At 43.7% G+C, this 22566-nt stretch overlaps 2 protein-coding genes and 1 long non-coding RNA gene across 6 annotated transcripts in view; 2 read left to right on the top strand and 1 right to left on the bottom strand.

The window, feature by feature from the left end:
- The window catches only part of ADPGK (ADP dependent glucokinase), a 32303-nt gene extending 27394 nt beyond the window's left edge, over positions 1-4909 (top strand). Inside the window, exon 7 of one of the 2 annotated variants that reach the window (XM_052646676.1) lies at positions 3360-4909. In XM_052646676.1, the coding sequence (XP_052502636.1) occupies positions 3360-3911 (552 nt within the window). In that variant the 3' untranslated portion in view covers positions 3912-4909. Of the gene's footprint in view, positions 1-3356 lie in introns of both variants that reach the window. The other variant, XM_052646675.1, reaches the window with a different exon arrangement.
- A 10353-nt stretch (positions 4910-15262) lies between these two features.
- BBS4 (Bardet-Biedl syndrome 4) overlaps positions 15263-22566 on the bottom strand; it is a 46498-nt gene continuing 39194 nt past the window's right edge. For all 3 annotated transcript variants that reach the window (XM_052646556.1, XM_052646555.1, XM_052646557.1), the window contains 8 exons: positions 21691-21745; positions 20716-20784; positions 19648-19800; positions 19381-19552; positions 17801-17870; positions 17373-17514; positions 16626-16827; positions 15263-16083 (listed from right to left, as the gene is read on the bottom strand). In XM_052646556.1, coding sequence (XP_052502516.1) covers positions 15974-16083; positions 16626-16827; positions 17373-17514; positions 17801-17870; positions 19381-19552; positions 19648-19800; positions 20716-20784; positions 21691-21745 — 973 coding nt within the window. In that variant the 3' untranslated portion in view covers positions 15263-15973. The remainder of the gene's footprint in view (positions 16084-16625; positions 16828-17372; positions 17515-17800; positions 17871-19380; positions 19553-19647; positions 19801-20715; positions 20785-21690; positions 21746-22566) is intronic.
- On the top strand, positions 16687-20024 carry LOC128054022 (uncharacterized). The gene is made up of 2 exons (XR_008199975.1): positions 16687-16866; positions 19346-20024. It is a non-coding gene; the product is annotated as an uncharacterized LOC128054022 (long non-coding RNA).

Here is a 22566-nt window from a genome sequence, read left to right as displayed (position 1 = left end):
TTCTCAGGAGGCAGGGAAGGTGGTCTTGTATTCCCATCTCTTTAAGAATTTTCCATAGTTTACTGTGATCCACACAGTCAAAGGCTTTGGCGTAGTCAATAAAGCAGAAGTAGATGCTTTTCTGGAACTCTCTTGCTTTTTCTATGATCTAATGGATGTTGGCAATTTGATCTCTGATTCCTCTGCCTTTTCTAAATCCAACTTGAACATTTGGAAGTTCACGGTTCACGTACTGTTGAAGCCTGGCTTGGAGAATTTTGAGCATTACTTTGCTAGTGTGTGAGATGAGTGCATTTGTGCAGTAGTTTGAACATTCTTTGGCATTGCCTTTCTCTGGAATTAGAATGAAAACTGACCTTTTCCAGTCCTGTGGCCACTGCTGAGTTTTCCAAATCTGCTGGCATATTGAGTGCAGCACTTTCACAGCATCATCTTTTAGGATTTGAAATAGGTCAGCTGGAATTCCATCACCTCCACTAGCTTTGTTCATAGTGATGCTTTCTGAGGCCCACTTGACTTCACATTCCAGGATGTCTGGCTCTAGGTGAGTGATCACACCATCATGTTTATCTGGGTCCTTAACATCTTTTTTGTATAGTTCTTTTGTGTATTCTTGCCACCTCTTCTTAATATCTTCTGCTTCTGTTAGGTCCATACTGTTTCTGTCCTTTATTGTGCCTATCTTTGCATGAAATAGTCCCTTGGTATTTCTGATTTTCTTGAAGAGATCTCTAGTCTTTCCCTTTCTATTGTTTTCCTCTATTTCTTTGCATTGATTACTTAAAAAGGCTTTCTTATCTCTCCTTGCTATTCTTTGGAACTCTCCATTCAGATGGGTATATCTTTTCTTTTCTTTGCCTTTCGCTTCTCTCCTTTTCACAGCTATTTGTAAGGCCTCTTCAGACAACCATTTTGCCTTTCTGTGTTTCTTTTTCTTGGGAGTGGTTTTGATCACAGCCTCCTGTACAATGTCATGAACCTCTGCCCATAGTTCTTCAGGCACTCTGTCAGATCTAATCCCTTGAATCTGTCGCTTCTACTGTATAATCATAAGGAATTTGATTTAGGTCATACCTGAATGGTCTGGTGGTTTTGGCTACTTTCTTCAATTTAAGTCTGAATTTGGCAATTAGGAGTTCATGATCTAAGCCATAGTCAGCTTCCAGTCTTGTTTTTGCTGACTGTATAGAGCTTCTCCATCTTTGGCTGCAAAAAATATAATCAGTCTGATTTTGATATGTTTCATGGGGCGTGTTACCAATGGGTTTGTAGTGTGTGTTTCTCCTTCTAGCATGGGGAGGCTGGAAGTGAATGCCCTTTGCAGTGGAACCCAAAGGAGAAAACCAAAAACCCAACTCCGGTGCTTTTAGTTGAACTTCAGGAAGCTTAGAGAAAGGAAATTTGGGGGACACTTCACTCCCTCGCCATCAGGCCCCCAGACGTTCAGCCTTTGGACAGTAACAATGATCAGATAAATCCAAGAGTGGGATGCTTGAGAGCACAGATTTTGAAAACCAGGATTGGAATGCCCACTTTGCCTGCCACTCTCCAGCCCTGTGAACTTAGGCAGGTTAGTTAACCTCTTGTTTTTTAACTTCTTTCATGGGTAATATATGGTTCAAAATTCACAAAATATTAAAAGATGCACAGTGAAATCTCCCTTCCTCCTGCCCTTGTACCCACTGTTAGTAATCTCCTTACGAGTTTTGTTTCATCCCTCCAGATTCATTGTGTGCATATATAAGCAAATGGGGAAGAGCCTTATAATCTCGTCCCTCTTTATCCCAAAAGATAGCATAGCATACTGCATAGACTGCATAGACACTTAGCTTTTTTCCACTGGATGCATTTTGGAGATGTTTTCTCTGTCATCACGTGGAGAGTCATCAGTCTCCCTGCTGCCACGTGCGTAGAAGCAGCGGTGGTGCACACAGGGTCTTTAATGCCAGCCGGAGCCGAGGGTTTGGCTCACTGCCCTTTTCTGTTCCTACAGTGCTGCTGTGAGTTACCTTTTACATGAGTTTAATTGGACCCATGACCAGGTACATGTGGATGATACATTCTCAGAAGTTGAAGGGCTAGATTGGGGCATAAAAAGCATTTGTCAGTTTGATGCTGCAAAGTTGGCATCCATGAGCACAGCACAGGTTTACTTCTACTTCTTTACAGTGCTCTTTTCCTCATATCGTTGCCGCTGAAATGTGATTTTTAAATGTGCTTTCTCATCAGTCTAACCTGTGAATGGTGTTTAGGGCAGTTTTAGGCTCGCAGCAGGAGTGAGCAGGATGTAGAGTTCCCACTTAGCTCCCCCACCCCCAGCACCCCCGTCCGCAGGTGGGACGGTTGTCACGGTCAGTGACCCAACACTGACAAGTCGTCGTCATGCAGAGTCCACAGTTTACGCTAGGGTTCACGCCTGGTGCTTTTCAGTATGATTTTTACTCATGTTCTCTTCTTGAGGTTATTTTTTCACTTCTTTAAAAAGCCATCTTTGTTTCATTTTCTACATAACTATCTACCTAACCTTTCTAAGCCTCAGTCCCCTTATCTGTAAGGTGGAGGCAACCCCTTCTTCCTTCAGAGCGTTACAGCAAGAAGTGAGTGAAATAGAGCCGTTAGCTTGGCATCTGATATAGACTATACGGCAAACAGAAGTGCTGTTACATTAGCACCCCTGATTTTTATATAAATACACACAGGGCTCATATCTCTTGCACAGACATTCACTTTATGCAGGTCCCTGCTCTAAGGAAGGAAGTGCTAAGTAAGAAAGATCGTGAGGTGGACATCGTGGTTCCCCTCAAGATAGAAGACCTGGCTCCTGTTCGGTGCTGTTTTCCACAGTGTTACTGTCGCCTAACAGTCTTCCTAACCCACACCTGTTCAAAAAACTTAGATCTGACACGAGGCACTCTCCTTGCAACCCTGGCTGTGGGGTGGGCTCTTCTTTGTGTGGGTATAACACACAAAGATGTTCGGGAACTGAGAGTCAGGCCCCATCAGTGATGAGAGGCTCTGCTGCGTGTGCTGAGGCAGAGACTGGGCACTGTGGAAAGGAATCCAGAGTGCACACACACTGCTTTGTCCTCCAGCGTGTAACAGGAGGCTGGCTCTAACACAGCATCACTGCACCTTCCCAGTTACTGTACTTGATATTGCGAGTGGAGATAGTTAGATGTGTGAGAGCCAAGATAGTGACCTTGATCTGTCACTTAGTGACTTCAGGGGCAGGGAGTCCTCTGGGAAGGAAGAAAGATGGCCCTGCCTTCCCTCCCTGACTTTTGTCACTGGCCGTGTCCTAGGAGGTTAGGAGCTAGGTGTCCATCAGAAAGAGACCCCCATTTTGTTTCTGTTAGCAGGTCTTTCCGGCCGTGACTTCCCTGGGGCTGAATGAACAGGAGCTGTTATTTCTCAGCCAGTCGGCATCTGGACCTCACTCTTCTCTTTCTTCCTGGAATGGTGTTCCTGATGTGGGCGTGGTCAGCGACATCCTCTTTTGGATCTTGAAGGAACATGGGAAAAGTGAAAGCAGAGCCTCGGACCTCAGCAGGATCCATTTCCACACGCTGGCCTACCATATCCTGGCGACTGTGGATGGACACTGGGCCAACCAGCTGGCTGCCGTGGCTGCAGGAGCCCGCGTGGCCGGGACACAGGCCTGCGCGACGGAGACCATAGACACCCGCCGCGTATCTCTGAAGGCACCCCACGAGTTCACGACCTCCCGTTTGGAGGCCGGCTCCAGGGTTGTGTTAAACCCAAATGAGCCAGTGGTCGAATGGCACAGGGAGGGCGTGTCCTTCCACTTCACACCAGTGTTGGTGTGTAAAGATCCTGTTCGAACTGTGGGCCTTGGAGATGCCATCTCAGCCGAAGGACTCTTCTATTCAGAAGTACACCCTCACTCGTAGGAAGGTTGTTGGGGTCATTTTTCTGATGAAGGAAAACTAGCCAACCTAAAAATGACAGGAATTCAGTGGTCTGGGAAATAGGATCGAGAGTGTCAAAAACCATTTCTGTTGATCAAACTGAAAGACAGCCAAAGAAACAACAGCGGATTAAACTGTACCAGATACATTCCAGCCTTTTGACAATTACACAGAAACATTTCAGGTTTTAATCGCAATTCAGCTGTCTACTAACAAGACTGGATTTTTGTTCTCGTTTATTTTTATGTTGTGTGTTACAGGGCTAAAAACTTGATTCTCCAACTCTTTTCAGGTATTTTAGGCCAGACCCCTTGCCCATGAGAGCATGCTGGTTGGAGAAAGCACTCCCTTCGTGCCCACCTCAGATGCGCATGCTCACTCACCCGTTCTCCCCGTCTCTGAAAGCCCAGTGTGAGTTCTTGCATTCTCTCAGCTCAGCACCCATGACAGGATCATAATTTCCATTCAGTGTTATAATGACAATATTCAACGAATACACCTTCTCAGTTTTCTGCTCCCAAATTAAGACAGAGCCACAGGTAAGGACAAAATAGCCCTCCTGTGCTTCAGAGACACAGCAGAGGCTGGGTGCCCCATGGAGCCCTTGAGGGGGCCAGTCACTCTGCAGTTAGGGGCCTGGCTGGCCTGCAGGGTGGCGCTGTGAGCCGAGGGCTGCACCTCCCTGCCCTGGCTCCTTAACTGCAGACTGGCTGGTCAGAGGCTGCTGTGCCTGGGCCCACCCTCATTGCCCAGCTCTGGACATGATTTCTATAGCAGAAGACTGATCTGTGTTCATTCTGATCCTTGAAGGAATTTTACTTTTACAACTGGAATCTGCTTCTGGGTGTATAACAGATCATGTATGTTTTACAGTGATACATCACATCTGTTAAAGAGTGTGACCTCCTAAGAGCCCCAGGATCATAAATAAATTTGTCATATTATGTATTTATTTTTATAAATCGAGACTTCAGCGTGCTTTTAAGTATATTAAAAACGATTTACATTTCTGGAATCCTAAGTCTGTCTGTGATTGATTTCATTTCTACCATGATTCTGGAGCCAGCTAAATGTAAATCATTTTGATCTTGACTTGTGACTTACATGTTCCTCCGCTTTTGAGGTGTTTGACTATCTTGTCTTCCCCATTGCATTGAGTCTGAGCTATAGGTCTGTCCTCTGGTTTAAAGTGACATACTAGTCTCAAGCAGTCAAGCCAATATGACCCAGTAATTTGAAAATGTGTGTGAAGAGCCTTCTCGATTTGTTCAGAGAGCACTGGGAACACGTGTCAACTGGTGGCAGGCCTTCTTGGGTCAGGGGTGATCATTCACACTGGGCTCACAGCAGCAGCTTCTGGAATCTCAAAGCCACCTCACGTTCTCAATTTATGATCTTTCCTCCTGGTTTGGCTGAGAAGGAACAGCTTGATTACTCCTTTGAAGACAAGGCTAGAGAACTATGCAGACTGAAATTCAAAGCCAAGTAGCTTATTAAGGGAATCTCTGGCTGCTACCTCATCAGTCTGCCTTGAAGCTCAATTAAAAATAATTTAGCAGTCTTCTGTTTTTATTAGAAAAGCTTAAGTGAGAAGAAATTTGTTTTCCCAAGAAAAGTCAGAATAACTCATCATTTATGTTCTAACCCTAAGCAGCAATGTTCTCTGTGTGATCCTTTTCTTACAGGCAGCCCTTGTCCTTAGTAGATTCTCAACAAGTTCTCCAGTTCTCACTGGTGATGTCAGGAAGATGATCAGGAGGTGTGGACAGCAGTGTTTTCCAAAAGGTGGGTTTTGATCTATTAATCATCACTAAATCAACTTGGTTATAAAGTATCAAAATGCATCATACATTACAGGAATAATTCTTTTAAGTATTGTTTATAAAACTATATTCCTGAGTGTGTGCGTGCAGGTATGAGTGTACATGCATCCCTCTCTGAACGTCCCACCATCCTACAAGCACATAAAGCTTTGGGAGGAAGGTTAACTGGGCTCCGTCACCGAGGACGGACAGACGATGCTGCGGTGAGTTGGAAGCGCTGGAGAGACTGAAGAGGTGGCGCTGCTGGCCCCATGGCTGTGAGCTATATTTTACAAAGCCTTCATGTATGATTTTATATGAAGAATAGTTCGAAAATCCCCTGGACTAGAAAGGATGCCTGGTGAAAAGGATCCTTCCTAAAAACTTCTAGCACTCTCTGCATTCCCTTAAAACTGATTTAATGTTCAGGGAAAGCTGCAGCACACATAACACTGTCTGGAGACATAAAAATTCAACCAAAACTCAGTAATATTTACTGTGCAGATTCAGATTCAGTTTCCATGCTCTTACTCTGTCAAGTTTGAGTGGGGCAGAGGTAGTTATTCATCAGCAGAAGAAATCTGGATTCTCTGCAGGGCTTGAGATGGCAAGTGTCATATGATACTGGTACCTTTCCTGAGCTTCATCTTTCCTCATCTGTAAAATGAGACTTGTAATGGTCCTTACCCTGGTAGTGTTTTTAATTAAAAAGGAATGCCAAGCAAAATATTAGCACAATATGTGGCACACATTTAAAAGTTGGGTAATTGTCAATTACAACTGAACAGGCCATTTCCTGGGTCTCTTTAAAAATAGTCACTGAAACGCTACCACAGCGATCATTTAACATTTTTTTATCTTTTGTTAGGTAAAGATTTTCATTCAAACAATGAAACTGTAGAAGTTTCAAGTCCACTTGGTAAGTTTTGGGAAATGTATATACATACCTAACCCGAGTGCCTGTCCAGATACAGAACGTTCCCATCACCCACATAGTTCCGTCAGGCCACTTCCAGGATAGCATCAGCCTCAGCCCTGACCCCCAAAGCACACATCACCATCTTTTTCATCATAAATTGTTTTGTCTGTTCTGGAACTTCTTAGAAATGGAAACATACAATATTTATATTTTTGTATAAAGCTTTTTTTTTTTTAATGTTTCCTGACTTTGACTTTTTAATTTTTATTGAAGAATAGTTGATTTACAATGTTGTGTTAGTTTCAGGTGTACAGCAAACTGATTGTTATAAATGTATATAAATGTGTAGTGTGTTTTTTTTTAACATTTTCTTCCATTATAGGTTATTCCAAGATACTAAGTATAGTAACCCGGGCCATATAGTAGGTCCTTGTTGGTGATTTATATATAGTAGTATATATATTTTAATCCCAAACTCCCTATTTTATCTTCCCCCCTTTCCCTTTGGTAACCATAATTTTGTTTTCTTATGTCTGTGAGTCTCTGTTTTGTAAGTTCATTTGTATCATTTTTTAGATTCCACAATAAGCAATCTATTTGTCTTCCTCCCTCTGGCTTACTTCACTCAGTATATTACTCTAGGTCCATTCATGTTGCTTCAAATGGCGTTATTTCATTCTATTTTATGGCTGAGTAATATTCGTGTGTGTGTGTGTGTGTGTGTGTGTGTGTGTGTGTGTACACACCACCTCTTTATCCATTCATCTGTGGATGGACATTTAGGTTGCTTACACATCCTGGCTATTGTAAATAGCACTGCAGTGAACACTGGGGTGCATGTATCTTTTCAAATTATATTCTTCTCCGGATATATGCTCAGGAGTGGCATTGCAGCATCGTACAGTAAGGAACATCCATCTGTTAAGTTCAGTCACTCAGTTGTGTCCAACTCTTTGCAACCCCATGGACTGCAGCACGTTAGGCCTCCCTGTCCATCACCAACTCCCAGAGTTCACTCAAACTCATGTCCATTGAGTCAGTGGTGCCATCCAACCACCTCATCCTCTCACGTCCCCTTCTCCTCCCGCCTTCAATCTTTCTCAGCATCAGTGTCTTTTCAGATGAGTCAGTACTTCGCATCAGGTGGCCAAAGTATTGGAGTTTCAGCTTCAGCATCAGTCCTTCAAATGAATATTCAGGACTGATCTCCTTTAGGATGGACTGGTTGGATCTCCTTGCAGTCCAACAGACTCTCAAGACTCCCCCAACATCACAGTTCAAAAGCATCAATTCTTCAGCACTCAGCTTTCTTTATAGTCCAGCTCTCACACCCATACATGACTACTGGAAAAAACATAGCCTTGACTAGACAGACCTTTGTCAGCAAAGTAATGTCTGTGTTTTTTAATATGCTGTCTAGGTTGGTCATAGCTTTTCTTCCAAGGAGCAAGCGTCTTTTAATTTCATGGCTGCAGTTCACCATCTACAGTGATTTTGGAGCCCAAAAAAAGAAAGTCTGACACTGTCCACTGTTTCCCCATCTATTTACCATGAAGTGATGGGACCAGATACTGTGATCTTTGTTTGCTGAATGTTGAGTTTTAAGCCAACTTTTTCACTCTCCTCTTTCACTTTCATCAAGAGGCTCTTTCGTTCTTCACTTTCTGCCATAAGGGTGGTGTCATCTGCATATCTGAGGTTATTGATATTTCTCCTGGCAGTCTTGATTCCAGCTTGTGTTTCATCCAGCCCAGCGTTTCTCATGATGTACTCTGCATAGAAGTTAAATAAGCAGGGTGACAATATACAACCTAGACGTACTCCTTTTCTATTTGGAAACAGTCTGTTGTTCCATGTCCAGTTCTAACTAACTGTTGCTTCCTGACCTGCATACAGGTGTCTCAAGAGGCAGGTCAGGTGGTCTGGTATTCCCATCTCTTGAATTTTTCAGTTTACTGTTATCCACACAGTCAAAGGCTTTGGCATAGTCAATAAAGCAGAAGTAGATGTTTTTCTGGAATTCTCTTGCTTTTTCCATAATCCAGCAGATGTTGGCAATTTGATCTCTGGTTCCTCTGCCTTTTCTAAAACCAGCTTGAACATCTGGAAGTTCATGGTTCACGTATTGCTGAAGCCTGGCTTGGAGAATTTTGAGCATTACTTTACTAGTGTGTGAGATGAGTGCAGTTGTGTGGTAGTTTGAGCATTCTTTGGCATTGCCTTTCTTTGGGATTGGAATGAAAGCTGACCTTTTCCAGTCCTGTGGCCACTGCTGAATTTTCCAAATTTGCTGGCATATTGAGTGCAGCACTTCCACAGCATCATCTTTTAGGATTTGAAATAGCTCAACTGGAATTCCATCACCTCCACTAGCGTTGTTTGTAGTGATGCTTTCTAAGGCCCACTTGACTTCACATTCCAGGATGTCTGGCTCTAGGTGAGTGATCCCACCATGATTATCTTGGTTGTGAAGATCTTTTCTGTACAGTTCTTCTGTGTATTCTTGCCACCTCTTCTTAATATCTTCTGCTTCTGTTAGGTCCAGACCATTTCTGTCCTTTATCGAGCCCATCTTTGCATGAAATGTTCCATTGGTATCTCTAATTTTCTTGAAGAGATCTCTAGTCTTTCCCATTCTGTTGTTTTCCTGTTTCTTTGCATTGATCACTGAAGAAGGCTTTCTTATCTCTCCTTGCTATTCTTTGGAACTCTGCATTCAGATGCTTCTATCTTTCCTTTTCTCCTTTGCTTTCCACTTCTCTTCTTTTCACAGCTATTTGTAAGGCCTCCCCAGACAGCCATTTTGCTTTTTTGCCTTTCTTTTCCATGGGGATGGTCTTGATCCCTGTCTCCTGTACAATGTCACGAACCTCCGTCCTTAGTTCATCAGGCACTCTATCTATCAGATCTAGGCCCTTAAATCTATTTCTCACTCCCACTGTATAATCATAAGGGATTAGATTTACATCATACCTGAATGGTCTAGTGGTTTTCCCACTTTGTTCAATTTAAGTCTGAATTTGGCAATAAGGAGTTCATGATCTGAGCCACAGTCAGCTCCCAGTCTTGTTTTTGCTGACTGTATAGTTTCTCCATCTTTGGCTGCAAAGAATATAATCAATCTGATTTTGGTGTTGACCATCTGGTGATGTCCATGTGTAGAGTCATCTCTTGTATTGTTGGAAGAGGGTGTTTGCTACTCTATTAGCCTTTGTCCTGCTTCATTCTGTATTCCAAGGCCAAATGTGCCTATTACCCCAGGTGTTTCTTGACTTCCTACTTTTGCATTCCAGTCCCCTATAATGAAAAGGACATCTTTTTTGGGTGTTAGTTCTAAAAGGTCTTGTAGGTCTTCATAGAACCATTCAACTTCAGCTTCTTCAGCGTTACTGGCTGGGGCATAGGCTTGGATTACTGTGATGTTGGTTTGCCTTGGAAATGAACAGAGATCATTCTGTCGTTTTTGAGTTTGCATCCAAGTACTGCATTTCAGACTCTTTTGTTGACTATGATGGCTACTCCATTTCTTCTAAGGGATTCCTGCCCGCAGTAGTAGATATAATGGTCGTCTGAGTTAATTCCAGTCCATTTTAGTTCGCTTATTCCTAGGATGTCGACGTTCACTCTTGCCATCTCCTGTTTGACCACTTCCAATTTGCCTTGATTCATGGACCTAACATTCCAGGTTCCTATGCAATATTGCTCTTTACAACATCAGACCTTGCTTCTATCACCAGTCACATCCACACCTGGGTATTGTTTTTGCTTTGGCTCCATCCCTTCATTCTTTCTGGAGTTATTTCTCCACTGATCTCCAGTAGCATATTGGGCACCTAATGACCTGGGGAGTTTCTCTTTCAGTTTCCTGTCATTTTGCCTTTTCATACTATTCATGGGGTTCTCAAGGCAAGAATACTGAAGTGGTTTGCCATTCCCTTCTCCAGTGGTCATTGTCAGACCTCTCCACCATGACCCGCCCGTCTTGGGTGGCCCTACATGGCACGGCTTAGTTTCATTGAGTTAGACAAGGCTGTGGTCCGTGCGATCAGATTGGCTAGTTTTCTGTGAGTATGGTTGCAGTGTGTCTGCCCTCTGATGCCCTTTCACAACACCTACCGTCTTACTTGGGTTTCTCTTACCTTGGATGTGGGGTACTCTTCACGGCTGCTCCAGCAAAGTGCAGCCGCTGCTCCTTACCCTGGACATGGGGTTGCTCCTCTCGGCCCTCCTGCACCCACGCAGCCGCCACTCCTTGGACGTGGGGTTGCTCCTCTCTGCCACCGCCCCTGACCTTGGGCATGGGGTAGCTCATCTCGGCCACCGCCCCGACCTCGGATGTGGGGTTTCTCCTCACGGCCACCCCTCATGACCTTGAACGTGGAGTAGCACCTCTCGGTCCTCCTGCACCCACACAGCCGCCACTCCTTGGATGTGGGGTTGCTCCTCTCTGCCGCCGCCCCTGACCTTGGGCGGGGGGTAGCTGCTCTTGGCCGCCGCCCGACCTTGGGTGAGGGGTAGCTCCTCTTGGCCACGCTTCTGCGCAGTCCGTCATAGCCGGCGCTGTTAAGTGCGCCCCGGCTCTGCTTCGGGAAGCGGGCAGAGGGAGGGAGGCAGGCGGGCCCTCCACTCGTCTTGGGGGCTTTTCAGCTCCTGCGTGCTCTGGAGGGGGGCGGACGAGGTTGCCAAGGGTGTCTTGGTCAGGCTTATCTGGGCCCATGGGAAACGCACATGCCATTAACCCCCCCACAGAGCCGCCAGAACTTACACAGGACTAGGGAAACAGACTTTTGGAGGGCACAAACGGGACCTGTTATGAACCAGGATCCAGGAGAAAGGAGCAGTTACCCCAGTGACGAGAGACTGACCCAGACTTGCCCGTGAGTGTCCAGGAGTCTCTGGTGGAGGCATGGGTCAGTGGTGGCTTGCTGCAGGATTGGGGGCACTGAGTGTAGCAATCTGTGCATGGGACCTTCTGAAGGAGGTCGCTATTATCTTCATTACCTCCAGCGTGAAGGTAGGTAGTTTGGCCCCACCCATCAACAGAAAATTGGATTAAAGATTTTCTGAGCATGGCCCCACCCATCAGAACACCCACTTTCCCCTGAGTCAGTCTCTCCCATCAGGAAGCTTCCATAAGCCTTCTTATCCTTCTCCATCAGAGGGCAGACAGACTGAAAACCACGGTCACAGAAAACCAATCCGGTCACATGGACCACAGCCTCGTCTACCCCAATGAAACTTATGAGCCATGCCATGTAGGGCCACCCGAGATGGACGGGTCATGGTAGAGAGTTCTGACAAAACGTGGTCCGCTGGAGAAAGGGAATGGCAAACCACTTCAGTATTCTTGCCTTGAGAACCCCATGAACAGCATGAAAAGGAACCTCCATACAGTTCTCCATAGTGGCTCCACCAGTTTGCAATCCCACCAACAGTGTGGAAGGGTTCCTTTTTCTCCACATCCTTACCGGCATTTGTTACCTGTAGACTTTTTGACATTATACTATTCTGACTGGTGTGAGTTGATACCTCATTTTAGTTTTGATTTGCATTTCTCTTAATTAGTGATGTTGAGAATCTTTTCATGTGCCTTTTGGCCGTCTGTTCATCTTCTTTGGAGAAATGTCTGTTTAGGTCTTCTGCCTATTTTTTAAAAAATATCGAGCTGTTGGTATATTCTGGAAATTAATCCCTTGTTGGCTGCATTGTCTGCAAATACTTTCTCCCATTCTTTGTCTTATGGTTTCCTTTGCTGTGCAAAAGCCACCAAGTTTAATTAGGTCGTGTTTATTTCCATTACTTTAGAGATAGATCCAAAAAGGTCTTGCTGCAATTTATCAGTGTTCTGCTTATGTTTTCCTCTAGAAATTTTATAGTATTCAGTCCTACATATAGGTCTTCAGTCCATTTTGAGTTTTATTTTTGTATAACCATGTTAGAGAATGTTTTCATTCTTTCACATGTAGCTGTCCGGTTTTCTCAGCACCATTTGAAGAGAATGCCGTCTCCATTGTATATTCTTGCCTCCTTTGTTACTAATTGGCCATAAGTGCATGGGTTTCTTTCTTTGCTTTCTATCGTATTCCATTGATCTAGATTTCTGTTTTTGTGCCAGTACCATACAGTTTTAATTACCATAGCTGTATAAAGCTCTTCTCATTCAGAGATTATGTTGTATGTAGTTTGTTGCTTTTTATGGCTACATAGTATTGTGAATACTTTTATGAATGTTATCAAGTCTGTGTGGACATTTTTCTTTCTAGGGTAAAAATCATTTTTACTTTTGAGTAAAAATTCTACTCCATTGGAGTAGAATTGCTGGGATAGATACATATTATGGGATGGGTACAGACCTTCCTCCAAAGTGGATGGACCATTTTACACTCCCACCAATGATGGATGACTATTCTGTTTGCTTCTTGTTCTTGCCAACATTTGGAGTTGTGTTTAATTTTAGCCATTTTGATGTGTACCTGATGTGTCCCTAGTGGTACTTCATTGTGGTTTCACTTTGCACTTCCCTGATGATAGACAATGGGCACGTTTTCACATGCTTACTGGCCATTCATATGTGGTCAGTATATATGGCCATATATCTTTGTGAGGTATCCAAATTTTTTGCCTGTTTTTTTTTTTTTTCCAGTTGGGTTGTGTATGTTGTTGTTTGGGTTATTCTTGGGTTGGCCATAACATCTTATAGGAAAACTCGAACTTTTTCACCAACCCAATAGTTTTCATCACTGAGTTGGAGTTTTGGTTTTTTTTTTTTAATATTTTCTGGATATAAGTCCTTTGTCAGATGTATTTTGTGAATCTATTCTTCTAGAATATATTCTCAATCTGTAGATCTTTGTTTTCTTTATGGTGTAATGGGAAGTTCTCAATCCTGTCTTCTAAAAATTTTTGTAAGATTGGATTTAATAGAATCCACTGGTGACATCATCTGAGCCAGGAGTTTGCTTAAAGAGTAGCTTTTGATTTATAGATTCAATTTCTTTGATAGGCCTTAAGGCTTTACATTTCATCTTGTTTCAGTTTTGATCTGTTGCATCCAAGTAGCCAGTTTTATTGTCATTGTAACATTCCTTTCTCTTTTTCATGTCTTGTAGTCTCTTTATAATGCTATCCCTTCTTCCATTCTTGATTTGGTAATTTGTCTCTTTTTTATCAGTTTAGCTAGGGATTTGTCAACTTTCTGCCATATGCATTTTTTGGTAAAACTTTTGGCTTTTTAGATTTTTCTTTAATAATTCCTGAAATGGGTTTATTTTGCTGTGTTTTTAGCTTGAGGTAGAAACCTTTATGAACAATTTCATTTGCTATGATGGAAGCATTTACAGCTGTAAATTTCCTTGTAAGCATAGTTCCTAGCTGAACTCTGCAAATTTTGTTTTCATTATTCGGTTCAAGCTATTTTCTACTTTCTCTTTGATTTCTTCCTTATGAGTCATTTCAAGCATGCTTAATTTCCACATATGTTGTTTTCTGTAATAGATATGTTCCTTTTAATTTCTAATGTAATTACACTGTGTATTGAGAACATATTCTGTAAATTACAATCTATTGACTTGAGACTTATTTTATGGCCCAGCATTTGGTCTGTCTTGCTTAGGGTACTGTGTGTACTTGCAAAGAATGTATTTTCTACAGTTACTGCTTATAGTGTTTAATTAGGTCAAGCTGGCCAATATGTTCTTTTACACCTCTTGTCTATTAAATGCTAAAAGAAAAATTGCTAACATGCAAGTATATGGATTTAATTCTGTCACTTTTTACTTAATGTATTGTGAAGTAACGTTAGGTACATACATGTTTATGATTTTTTCTACTGAACTGACTTTTTATCATTATGAAATGCCCCTATTTCTAGTAACACCTCTGACTTTGAACTCTACTTTGAACTCTACTTTATCTGACATTAATATAGTATGCGGTTTTTTATCATTCTCTGCTTTTTAACTGTTTAGCCCAGTTACATTTTTAAGTCTAGTTACATTTTATTGATATGACTGGATTGACAGTTTGCTATCTGTTTTCTCTTTGTTCTGTCTTTTTCCCCTTTCTCTACTGTCTTTTGAGCTATGCTGCCTTCAAATGGCTGCTCTAAGGATTGCAATATATACAGTGTTAACTTTTTACAAACTATTTAAAATTAGTTTTGTATCATCTCATATAAAATATAAAAATCTTTATATATATTAAGCCTCATATATAATAATTTTTATTTGGAACAGTTAGGTATTTTTTAAAAATTAAACTTTACCTACTGGTTACTGTTTGTTGTCTGCGGGAGGACTGGTCCATTGTGAGCCACTCTACTATCAGACAATGGTGATTTTTTTCCTTAAGAACAAAATAATCATTGTAATCATACACTCCAGACTTCTACTTTGTTTTGTACTAACATTATTCAGTAAGAAGGGCACTTTTCCCATTGCTAGTTCGTTCTTGCCTCTAATCTGAGCCATCTAAAACCATGTCTGTATCTGTGTGTGTAGCCTCATTTTTCTAACTGTGACGACATGAGTAACAACCATACTAGAAATCAGAATAGCTCCTTTCTTAACAGAGAGAGAAACTAGAAATCCAGAAGCCCCAAGACTGGGCAGATACAAGGTTCTTCCAGAAACATTTTATTGTGATCCCTTACACATTGGTAACAACTCTTCCCAACGGGATGATACATAATCGTTATTCTGAAAAAGATATATAGATAATGTATTACTAGCATCTGGTCAGTGGTATCACTGAATGTCTAAAACCTCCTCACTTAAGAAGCTCCTCCTTTTTTTTTCCCCCAATCCTTGGTGCTGATACCAGACCAGCCCTTTCTCTCTTTTCATACTGACATGATCTGGCTCTGCACTCTGACCTCGCTCCAGAACAAGCTATAGGGACTTTTTCTGGATTCTTGTGGGCAGGTGCAGCTGAGATACTCAATAGACTGGGCCACAATTTAAAAAGCTTTTTTTTCATCTTATAAATTTCTACTATTAGAACTGGATTATTAATTCAAGATTTGTGGTTGCCTTGGTGGCCAATATACCTACCACACAGCCCAAGAATCACCTCAGCTAGCCAAGACTCTGTCATGACGGCAGAGGTCTGTCCTAGACTGTTCTTCCACAAAGGGCTCAGGCAGCAGGAGGTTAAGTCCTTTCGTAGCTCATGGGGCAGCCAGGGGGTGTGAAGGCTTCCGGCTCCTGGTGATCATCATAACACGTTCTCGTACGTGCCGGCCACCATGCTGCCTGTGTCATGGGACCTTTCCTAATCTGGTGGGTCCTCGCCAAAGCAAGCCCAGCTCCGGGGTCATCCTACACCTACTTTTCCCTGGTTTGTGCTGATGCTTCCGTAGGTTGTGCTTCCACAGTGGGCTCTGGCTCCAGAGGAAGGGATGGTGGCTTTGTGAGCTGGGATGTTCCTCCAGCACCTAGTAACAAAACAAACAGCTTGAATTCTCAAGTGCCCTGGTTCCAGAAGAAATCAAAAAGCAGTTACAGTTACGATTTTTCTTCTTGAAGCTTATTTTCTGGGATTAGTAGGACTGTGGCCTATCTGTGCAGCTGTGAAGGAAGACCATAACTGGATAAAGTCAGTCAGGTGTGCCTTTAGTGACCTTATAAAAGAAATCATTCATTACCTGTGCCATGCTGACTTGTGATAAGGCAGTGAAAATTAAACTGAGACTACATAACAAAGGGTACCATAATGTATTTCTAAACCTGCATATCATGAACACCCAGTGTCTTGACCATCCAACTAAGCCTGCCAATAGCTGGGAACTTTTACACAAATGGCCTTAAGAAAATAAGTGACGATTTGGACACCCTTGGGCTTTTTTCCCCTTCTAGGCAGCACTACACTGGACGTGTTATGAGTCTGAAAAGCGCAAGCCTCACTCAAAGCTGTAATCTCTTTGTAGGCACACGTGGCTGTTCCCATGGGTCTCCAGAGCTGTGTGTAGCTTCCTACCTGAGGAGAGCTTCCTGTATGCGGCTGCTGAAGACATTGCCTGTCCTAGGGCTTGATTAGAGCCCAGAGGCTGCTGGAAACAGGCAGCTTTACTGGTTGAAGCAGTCTGCTGCTTTGATTTGGGATCTTTAACTGGTTTAGTCCAGACCAGTGCCTCCCCGACCTGTAGAGCAGCTCCCAGCTTCTGGGCTACCTCCACCATCTTGTGTCCATGTGGAAAGGAAGCAAAAAAAAGTCACAGGTATGACAAGCAGAGACAAGCCTCATCCGAGGCCTTTAGCAGGCAGGCAAGATTAGCTGACATAGTGTCTGCTACCGTTTGAGGGAGGAAGTACTGATTGCAAAGAAATGGTTCTTAAACAGCAGAGAACACACTGTCTTGAGTGGATGGCATGGAAATTCTTTAAAGGCTCTAAAAACCCAACAATTTAAATTTGGTGCATTAATGGACTAAATTCCTGCCTTTTCTATGTGAGGAAAAGTGGGAGGAAGCTACAAAGAGACATAGATCTCAACTCAAATGAGTTGTATTACCAATAATAGATACAACCTCAGTAAGCATGAATTTCCTCTTACTATTTTCTTTTAAGAAAAGTTTTTTCTCAAGCTGTCCTTAATTTAAGAATTCATGCTGCTAGGAACATCAAAGCCAAAACAGGCGTAAACATACATTATATCTGGATTATTTGGGCTTGATTCAGAAGTCTCCTGACAGCTTGCTTAATGACTCCTGGATTTAAGACTTACCTCCGGATCAAATTCCAGAGAGCTGTTATACTTGAGTAGGTTGACTTTCTTCTCCATCTCCTGATACTGGGCCAGGGCGTCCCTCTTCTCGCCCTGGTTATACAGCAGCACAGCATAGTTCAGGTTTACTAAAGGGTTACACCTGCACAGACAGACAGGGACTCTATGGAGCTGGGGCTTTGCAACAAATGGTCATTTAGAATAGATCCTTATCATTATGCAGAAACAGAACTAGTTCAACAGCAAGGTCTCGCAGAGCCAGCGCCAGGTCCTGCTGAGCCCTTGTGCTCAGGAGCCACGTCCTTCCACACACAGGCCTGCTGTGCACAAAGGCACCTGGGCTGACTCGGGCAACACCGGGGCCCGGCGCCACCTCATGGCTTTGGAGAGTCTAGCCCCCTGACACCATCCTCAGCAGGGCAGCTTACTTATCAAGGCGGACTGCTTCTTCATAGGCTCTCTTGGCATTCTCTGTATCCTCCAGATTGGTCAGAGCCACTGCAACAGAGAGAGTGGATGCTATGGCTGAAGAGCCAAGCATGAAAACAGGAAATGTTTCCAGACTGCAGTTCATTTGGCCCCACTCTTACTGCACCCTCTCAACTCGTAGCTCAGCCACTCAGCTTGGATTCCTGGTGTCATCTACAGTCCCCTCTCCAGTGAATCCATTGCCAGGTTCCATGAATTTTTTTTTTAGTGTCTTTAGTGACACTGCCCTGGCTTTAGTCGTGTCAGGCTTTCCATTTTGTTCCCTGGGGACACTGTCCCACCTGCCTCCATCTACTTGCCACAGTGCTGCCAGGATCTCCCTAACAGATCTGACCGCGTCACTGTCCTACTCAAGAATCCTCACTGTTTTAGCAACAGAACACTCTCCCTTTTTTAATCAGTATTTTCTGGAAGCTTGATCTATAAACCAGACAATAACAGGGCTGCCTGGAAGCCCTGCCCACTCCACTTACCCCACAACCATGCATCTACTTCCCCCACACACTAGAGGAGATCCAGGCATACAGCTGGGAAGCAGACCCTCTCAGCTCAAGTACGGCCCCTGTGCTGCACTCCCAGCCCTCCATGTGGACCCCAGAGCACCTCTCCTGACCTACCTCCCACTGTGCTTGCTCCGCCACACGACCGCCACTGCCTGCCGGGTGCAGCCTGCACTTTCACGGCTGTACGCCTTTCCTCAGGGGCTTCTCAGCCATTCTGTGCCACTGAACTGCAGTTTATCTTTCAAAACTCAGTGTGAAGACCATCTCTACTCTGTTACAGAATTGCTGCTTATGCCCTACAGTACAGTAATCTGCTTACAATCCTGTATCCCTTTATGACTGGGCTATCTTTGTATTCAGACAGACCCCAAATAACCACCACTCAATTTACTTATACAGAACCCCACAGTAATGACCAGAAAAAAAAAAACACCTGAAGACTGTCAGTGAGAACATGGAAACTGCTCTTAAACATGTAGTAAATTTAGTATAAGGAGAAATATCCCCCAGAAAGAATAGTCAGTACTTTTGTATTACACTAGCAATAAAAGACTAATTATATAATGACAGCAAAACCAAGTTAACATTCACTGATTATCTAATCATGTAATCCTCTCATCAACCCTATGAGATACAGCTAATAGTAAGTACTAGAGGCAGGATCTTAACACCTGATGATACCTAAAGCCTACTATCTTAACACTGGATAACTAAGAACATGGTTAGATTCTATATATGAACTGTCAAGCCAAGGGAATACCACTGTTAAAAGATGGACTACATAGAACCTTGTTTAATCTCTGAGTGAAATTCCGCTAAGTGAGAAGCAGCCAGGTGCTTTGTCATCTTTCTGTTTCATATTATTTCTTCAGACTCTACGACAGTCATCCAGATACCTATGGGATCTGCAAGGGAATGGCTTCTGTGGGATATTTAACTACTGGCCTGCCTTGATTCTAATTCCATTTTCCCTCACTACAGACTGCAAAGGGCTGCTCTACATAAATGTCTCTTACCAGCCAAGAGCATGTACAGCTCCCCCATCTTCGGCTGGAAGTTGATGGCTGCGCTGAGGAAATGGAAAGCAGATGCATACTGCTGCATAGTCAAGTGGACAAGGCCCAAATTATAGAGAATCTTCCAATCTAAAGGCGCCAGGTAGTTGGCTCGTTTCAGGCAGCTGATGGCCTGGAGGAGGGAGGGGGCACTTGGTGAGGGGCTGGGGCGAGCTCAGCAGACCCAGTAACTATGAATGCAAACCAAGAAGAGGAGGAGACACTCACTGCCACATATTTCTTCTTGCCAAAGAAGCACATCCCGATGTTATTCCAGAGTGGAGGGCTTTCTGTAACAGCACACGCGACAACTTTGTATTTGGTGAGGGCAACATCAAAGTCCCCGTGGGTCTGCATCATGCTGCCCGCTGCCAAGATGGCCTGAAAACATGGAAAGTTCGTGATGTAGTCATTCCCAAAGGCTGTCGGAGTGAAGCAGCCTTCCTGAGTCTAGATACTCAGTAGGCCCATCAACACTGGTGGGACGGAAAAGCATCTTCCAGGGACCTATCCATCCACAGCTGCTGGGACAAACGCTCAAGAGGAACACTCTCACGCCCCACACTGTGGCCCTTTGCCGTAATAAAGAAAAGTCTCTGACTTTACCTCGCTCTTTTGTTTCCTACTTGTAGCCAGGAAGTCACTACCTTAGAATATCAGGGCCCTTTAAGTAAAAACCACCTTTAACCCTGCAGCCCCTGCTTGGTAGACACCAAGTGCTCTAGACGACTCAATGCACCTGTCACTGGCCTCTAAAAATGCAGCTCCTTCTGCCACAGGGCAGATGGTGAGTCAGCTTTAGACTTCCTCAGTCCAGTTCTCTGTGTCTCTCAGTCAGGCCAATATGACTTCCAAGAAAGGACTGGGTCTGCACCCGTAGCAACAAGCCTGTTCTGCTGCAGCTCCCTCAGTGACTCATCCACATGATGACCTTCTCATCCCCAAAGTCATAACTGGACAAGAGCTGTAGTCTCAGGTTCCTCAGGAATCTGAAGGTCACTTCAGCATGTGGAGGCGCTGCTATTTCCTAAGTAACACATACAACTTCACCACCACTGCAGTTCTGCTGTCTGTGTGAGTTACAGGCCCATTATGACAAATGTGTTCTTCAGAAGATGAGCAGCAGAGCCCTGACAATTTACAATATTTTCAAATAAGAGCCACATTTACTTAATACTTTTCCAAGAAAAAAGTACTTTCTTGGGTATCTGACGTGCATTCTAGGGCCAGATCACCTCTAGAAGCAGTTGGGACCACCTGTGTGTGAAGGCTCTGAGGCTTGACAGCCAGCAATACCTTGTAGTTGGTAGGGTCGTAAGTCAGTGTGTTTCCAAGATGTTCAAATGCCTTCTGGTAAATACCGAGCTTGGGAAAAAGCAAACCAGAGAATTACATCGGGGGAGATGGTGTTAGGGAGTTTGGCCAACCATACCCTCAACAGATACACCCTGACTTTTCTGGGTTCTTCTGACAAAAGCCACAGATACCAAATTTTTAAAAAAGAAAACTAAGGGCCCCACATTTCTTTTCCCTCCTACGTCATTGATTTGTCCCCTAATAAGGTCAAAGTAGCTATCTGCCAGGAACCATCTCTGCCACACTGGTGCTGCCACACACTAAGGACTCTTGGCAGGAAACAGGCTGGTGAGCCTTCTCTCCCCTGGGGCCAACCTCCCAAGCCAAAGCCCAGGAAGGCCCAGGGCTAAGCTCCTTAGAGGAAAAATGAAACAAGGAACCACAGAGGCAGAGCTGGAGGCAGGATTTTTATTCTAGACAATGCTTTGCCTTCTCTAACCCTAACCTGGCTGGGAAGAAGGAACAACAGAAACAGCCTTTGCCCCAAAGCCCTAATACCACCACAGTACTTCCACCACAAAATGCCAGTCTCCCTGACCACAAGTTGTTTATCATACATGTTCTTTCTTTGGTTGGGTAAGAACTAGGCTCAAACAGGTGTATTTGCTTCTGATTTGCATGCTGAAAATTAAGTTCATTCCTTTAGCAGACAAAGGGTATCAAGTGCAGAGTAAAGTTTATGTGCTTCTTATGACCTTTAGTAAATTGTGTTCAAGTAAAAATGCAGGAAAACCACAACACACAGAAGTGTCTTTTTCTTTTTTGGCTGTGTGGCTTGCAGGATCTTAGTTCCCTGACCAGGGATTGAACCTGTATCCCCTGCAGTAAAAGCATGGAATCCTAATCACCAGACCACCAGGGGAATCCCCCAAAGCATTTCTAATATCAGTGCATAGGTAAGCAAAGCCCTCTTACCTGTAGGTAGAGTAATCCTAAAGTTGTAAGAAGTTCCGTATTTTCCGGTGAGAACCTGCGACATAAGAGACGCTCAGAGGGAAACACGATGTGTATGAGTGATACTGACACGCGCAGTAACCGCACTGCCCGCTCCCGTAAGAACTCTCAAAGGATTTGGGAATTTCCTTCAGGAGTACGTCAACCCAGCTATAGGGAGGACTGCTCAACAAGACAGAAATGGGACTTAGAACTTAGACTCCTTCTCAGGACCTTTTCTTACAACCAAAGTCCTCAGAACCTATGGACTATTTTGTGGTCATGTCTTAATCACACTAATAGAGTTCAAGAATAATGCTCTATAAACCACGTCAGTCTAGAACTCACACGATTTTAGCTGCTTCCCTCCTGTGAGATTTTTTGTTGTTCTCACTGCACTCACAATGCCAGCCACTATAATTATTTCCTGGGTGATTCAGGATCCCAAGGCCCCTGATGCTCTGCTCTCCACATTAAACAAAAAGTCACACTAAACAGCCGAACTAAAGAAGACAGACACATACCAGCTCTAGCAAAGAATTGGCCCTTGGCTTTGTGGAGTAAACACTGGCTTAAGTAAAAGACTATCTTCCTTTCCAGTCCCTCACCGCATCTGTCTTTGTCACAAAACAAAAGCAACACTGAGCTGAGATGATCTGACTACAGGATCATTAGACAGTTTCAACAGTGAAAATGGCAAAAGGTGAAGAACATCTCCTGCTTCTAAGAAATGAGGTAGGGTGCAGGTTACCTATGGGGAGACCAGAGTCACAGGGACAAAGCCCCTGCCTGGTGAAGCCTGAGCTGGCCAGACAGAGCTTACTCAGTTCAACTAAGTATTTGCTCTTCACTTTCTGC

This window comes from Budorcas taxicolor, chromosome 10, assembly GCF_023091745.1.
Source record: "Budorcas taxicolor isolate Tak-1 chromosome 10, Takin1.1, whole genome shotgun sequence".
Lineage (NCBI taxonomy): Eukaryota > Metazoa > Chordata > Mammalia > Artiodactyla > Bovidae > Budorcas > Budorcas taxicolor.
The sequence above is the reverse complement of the archived record's forward strand: the minus strand, read 5'-3'. Positions and strand labels throughout refer to the sequence as shown.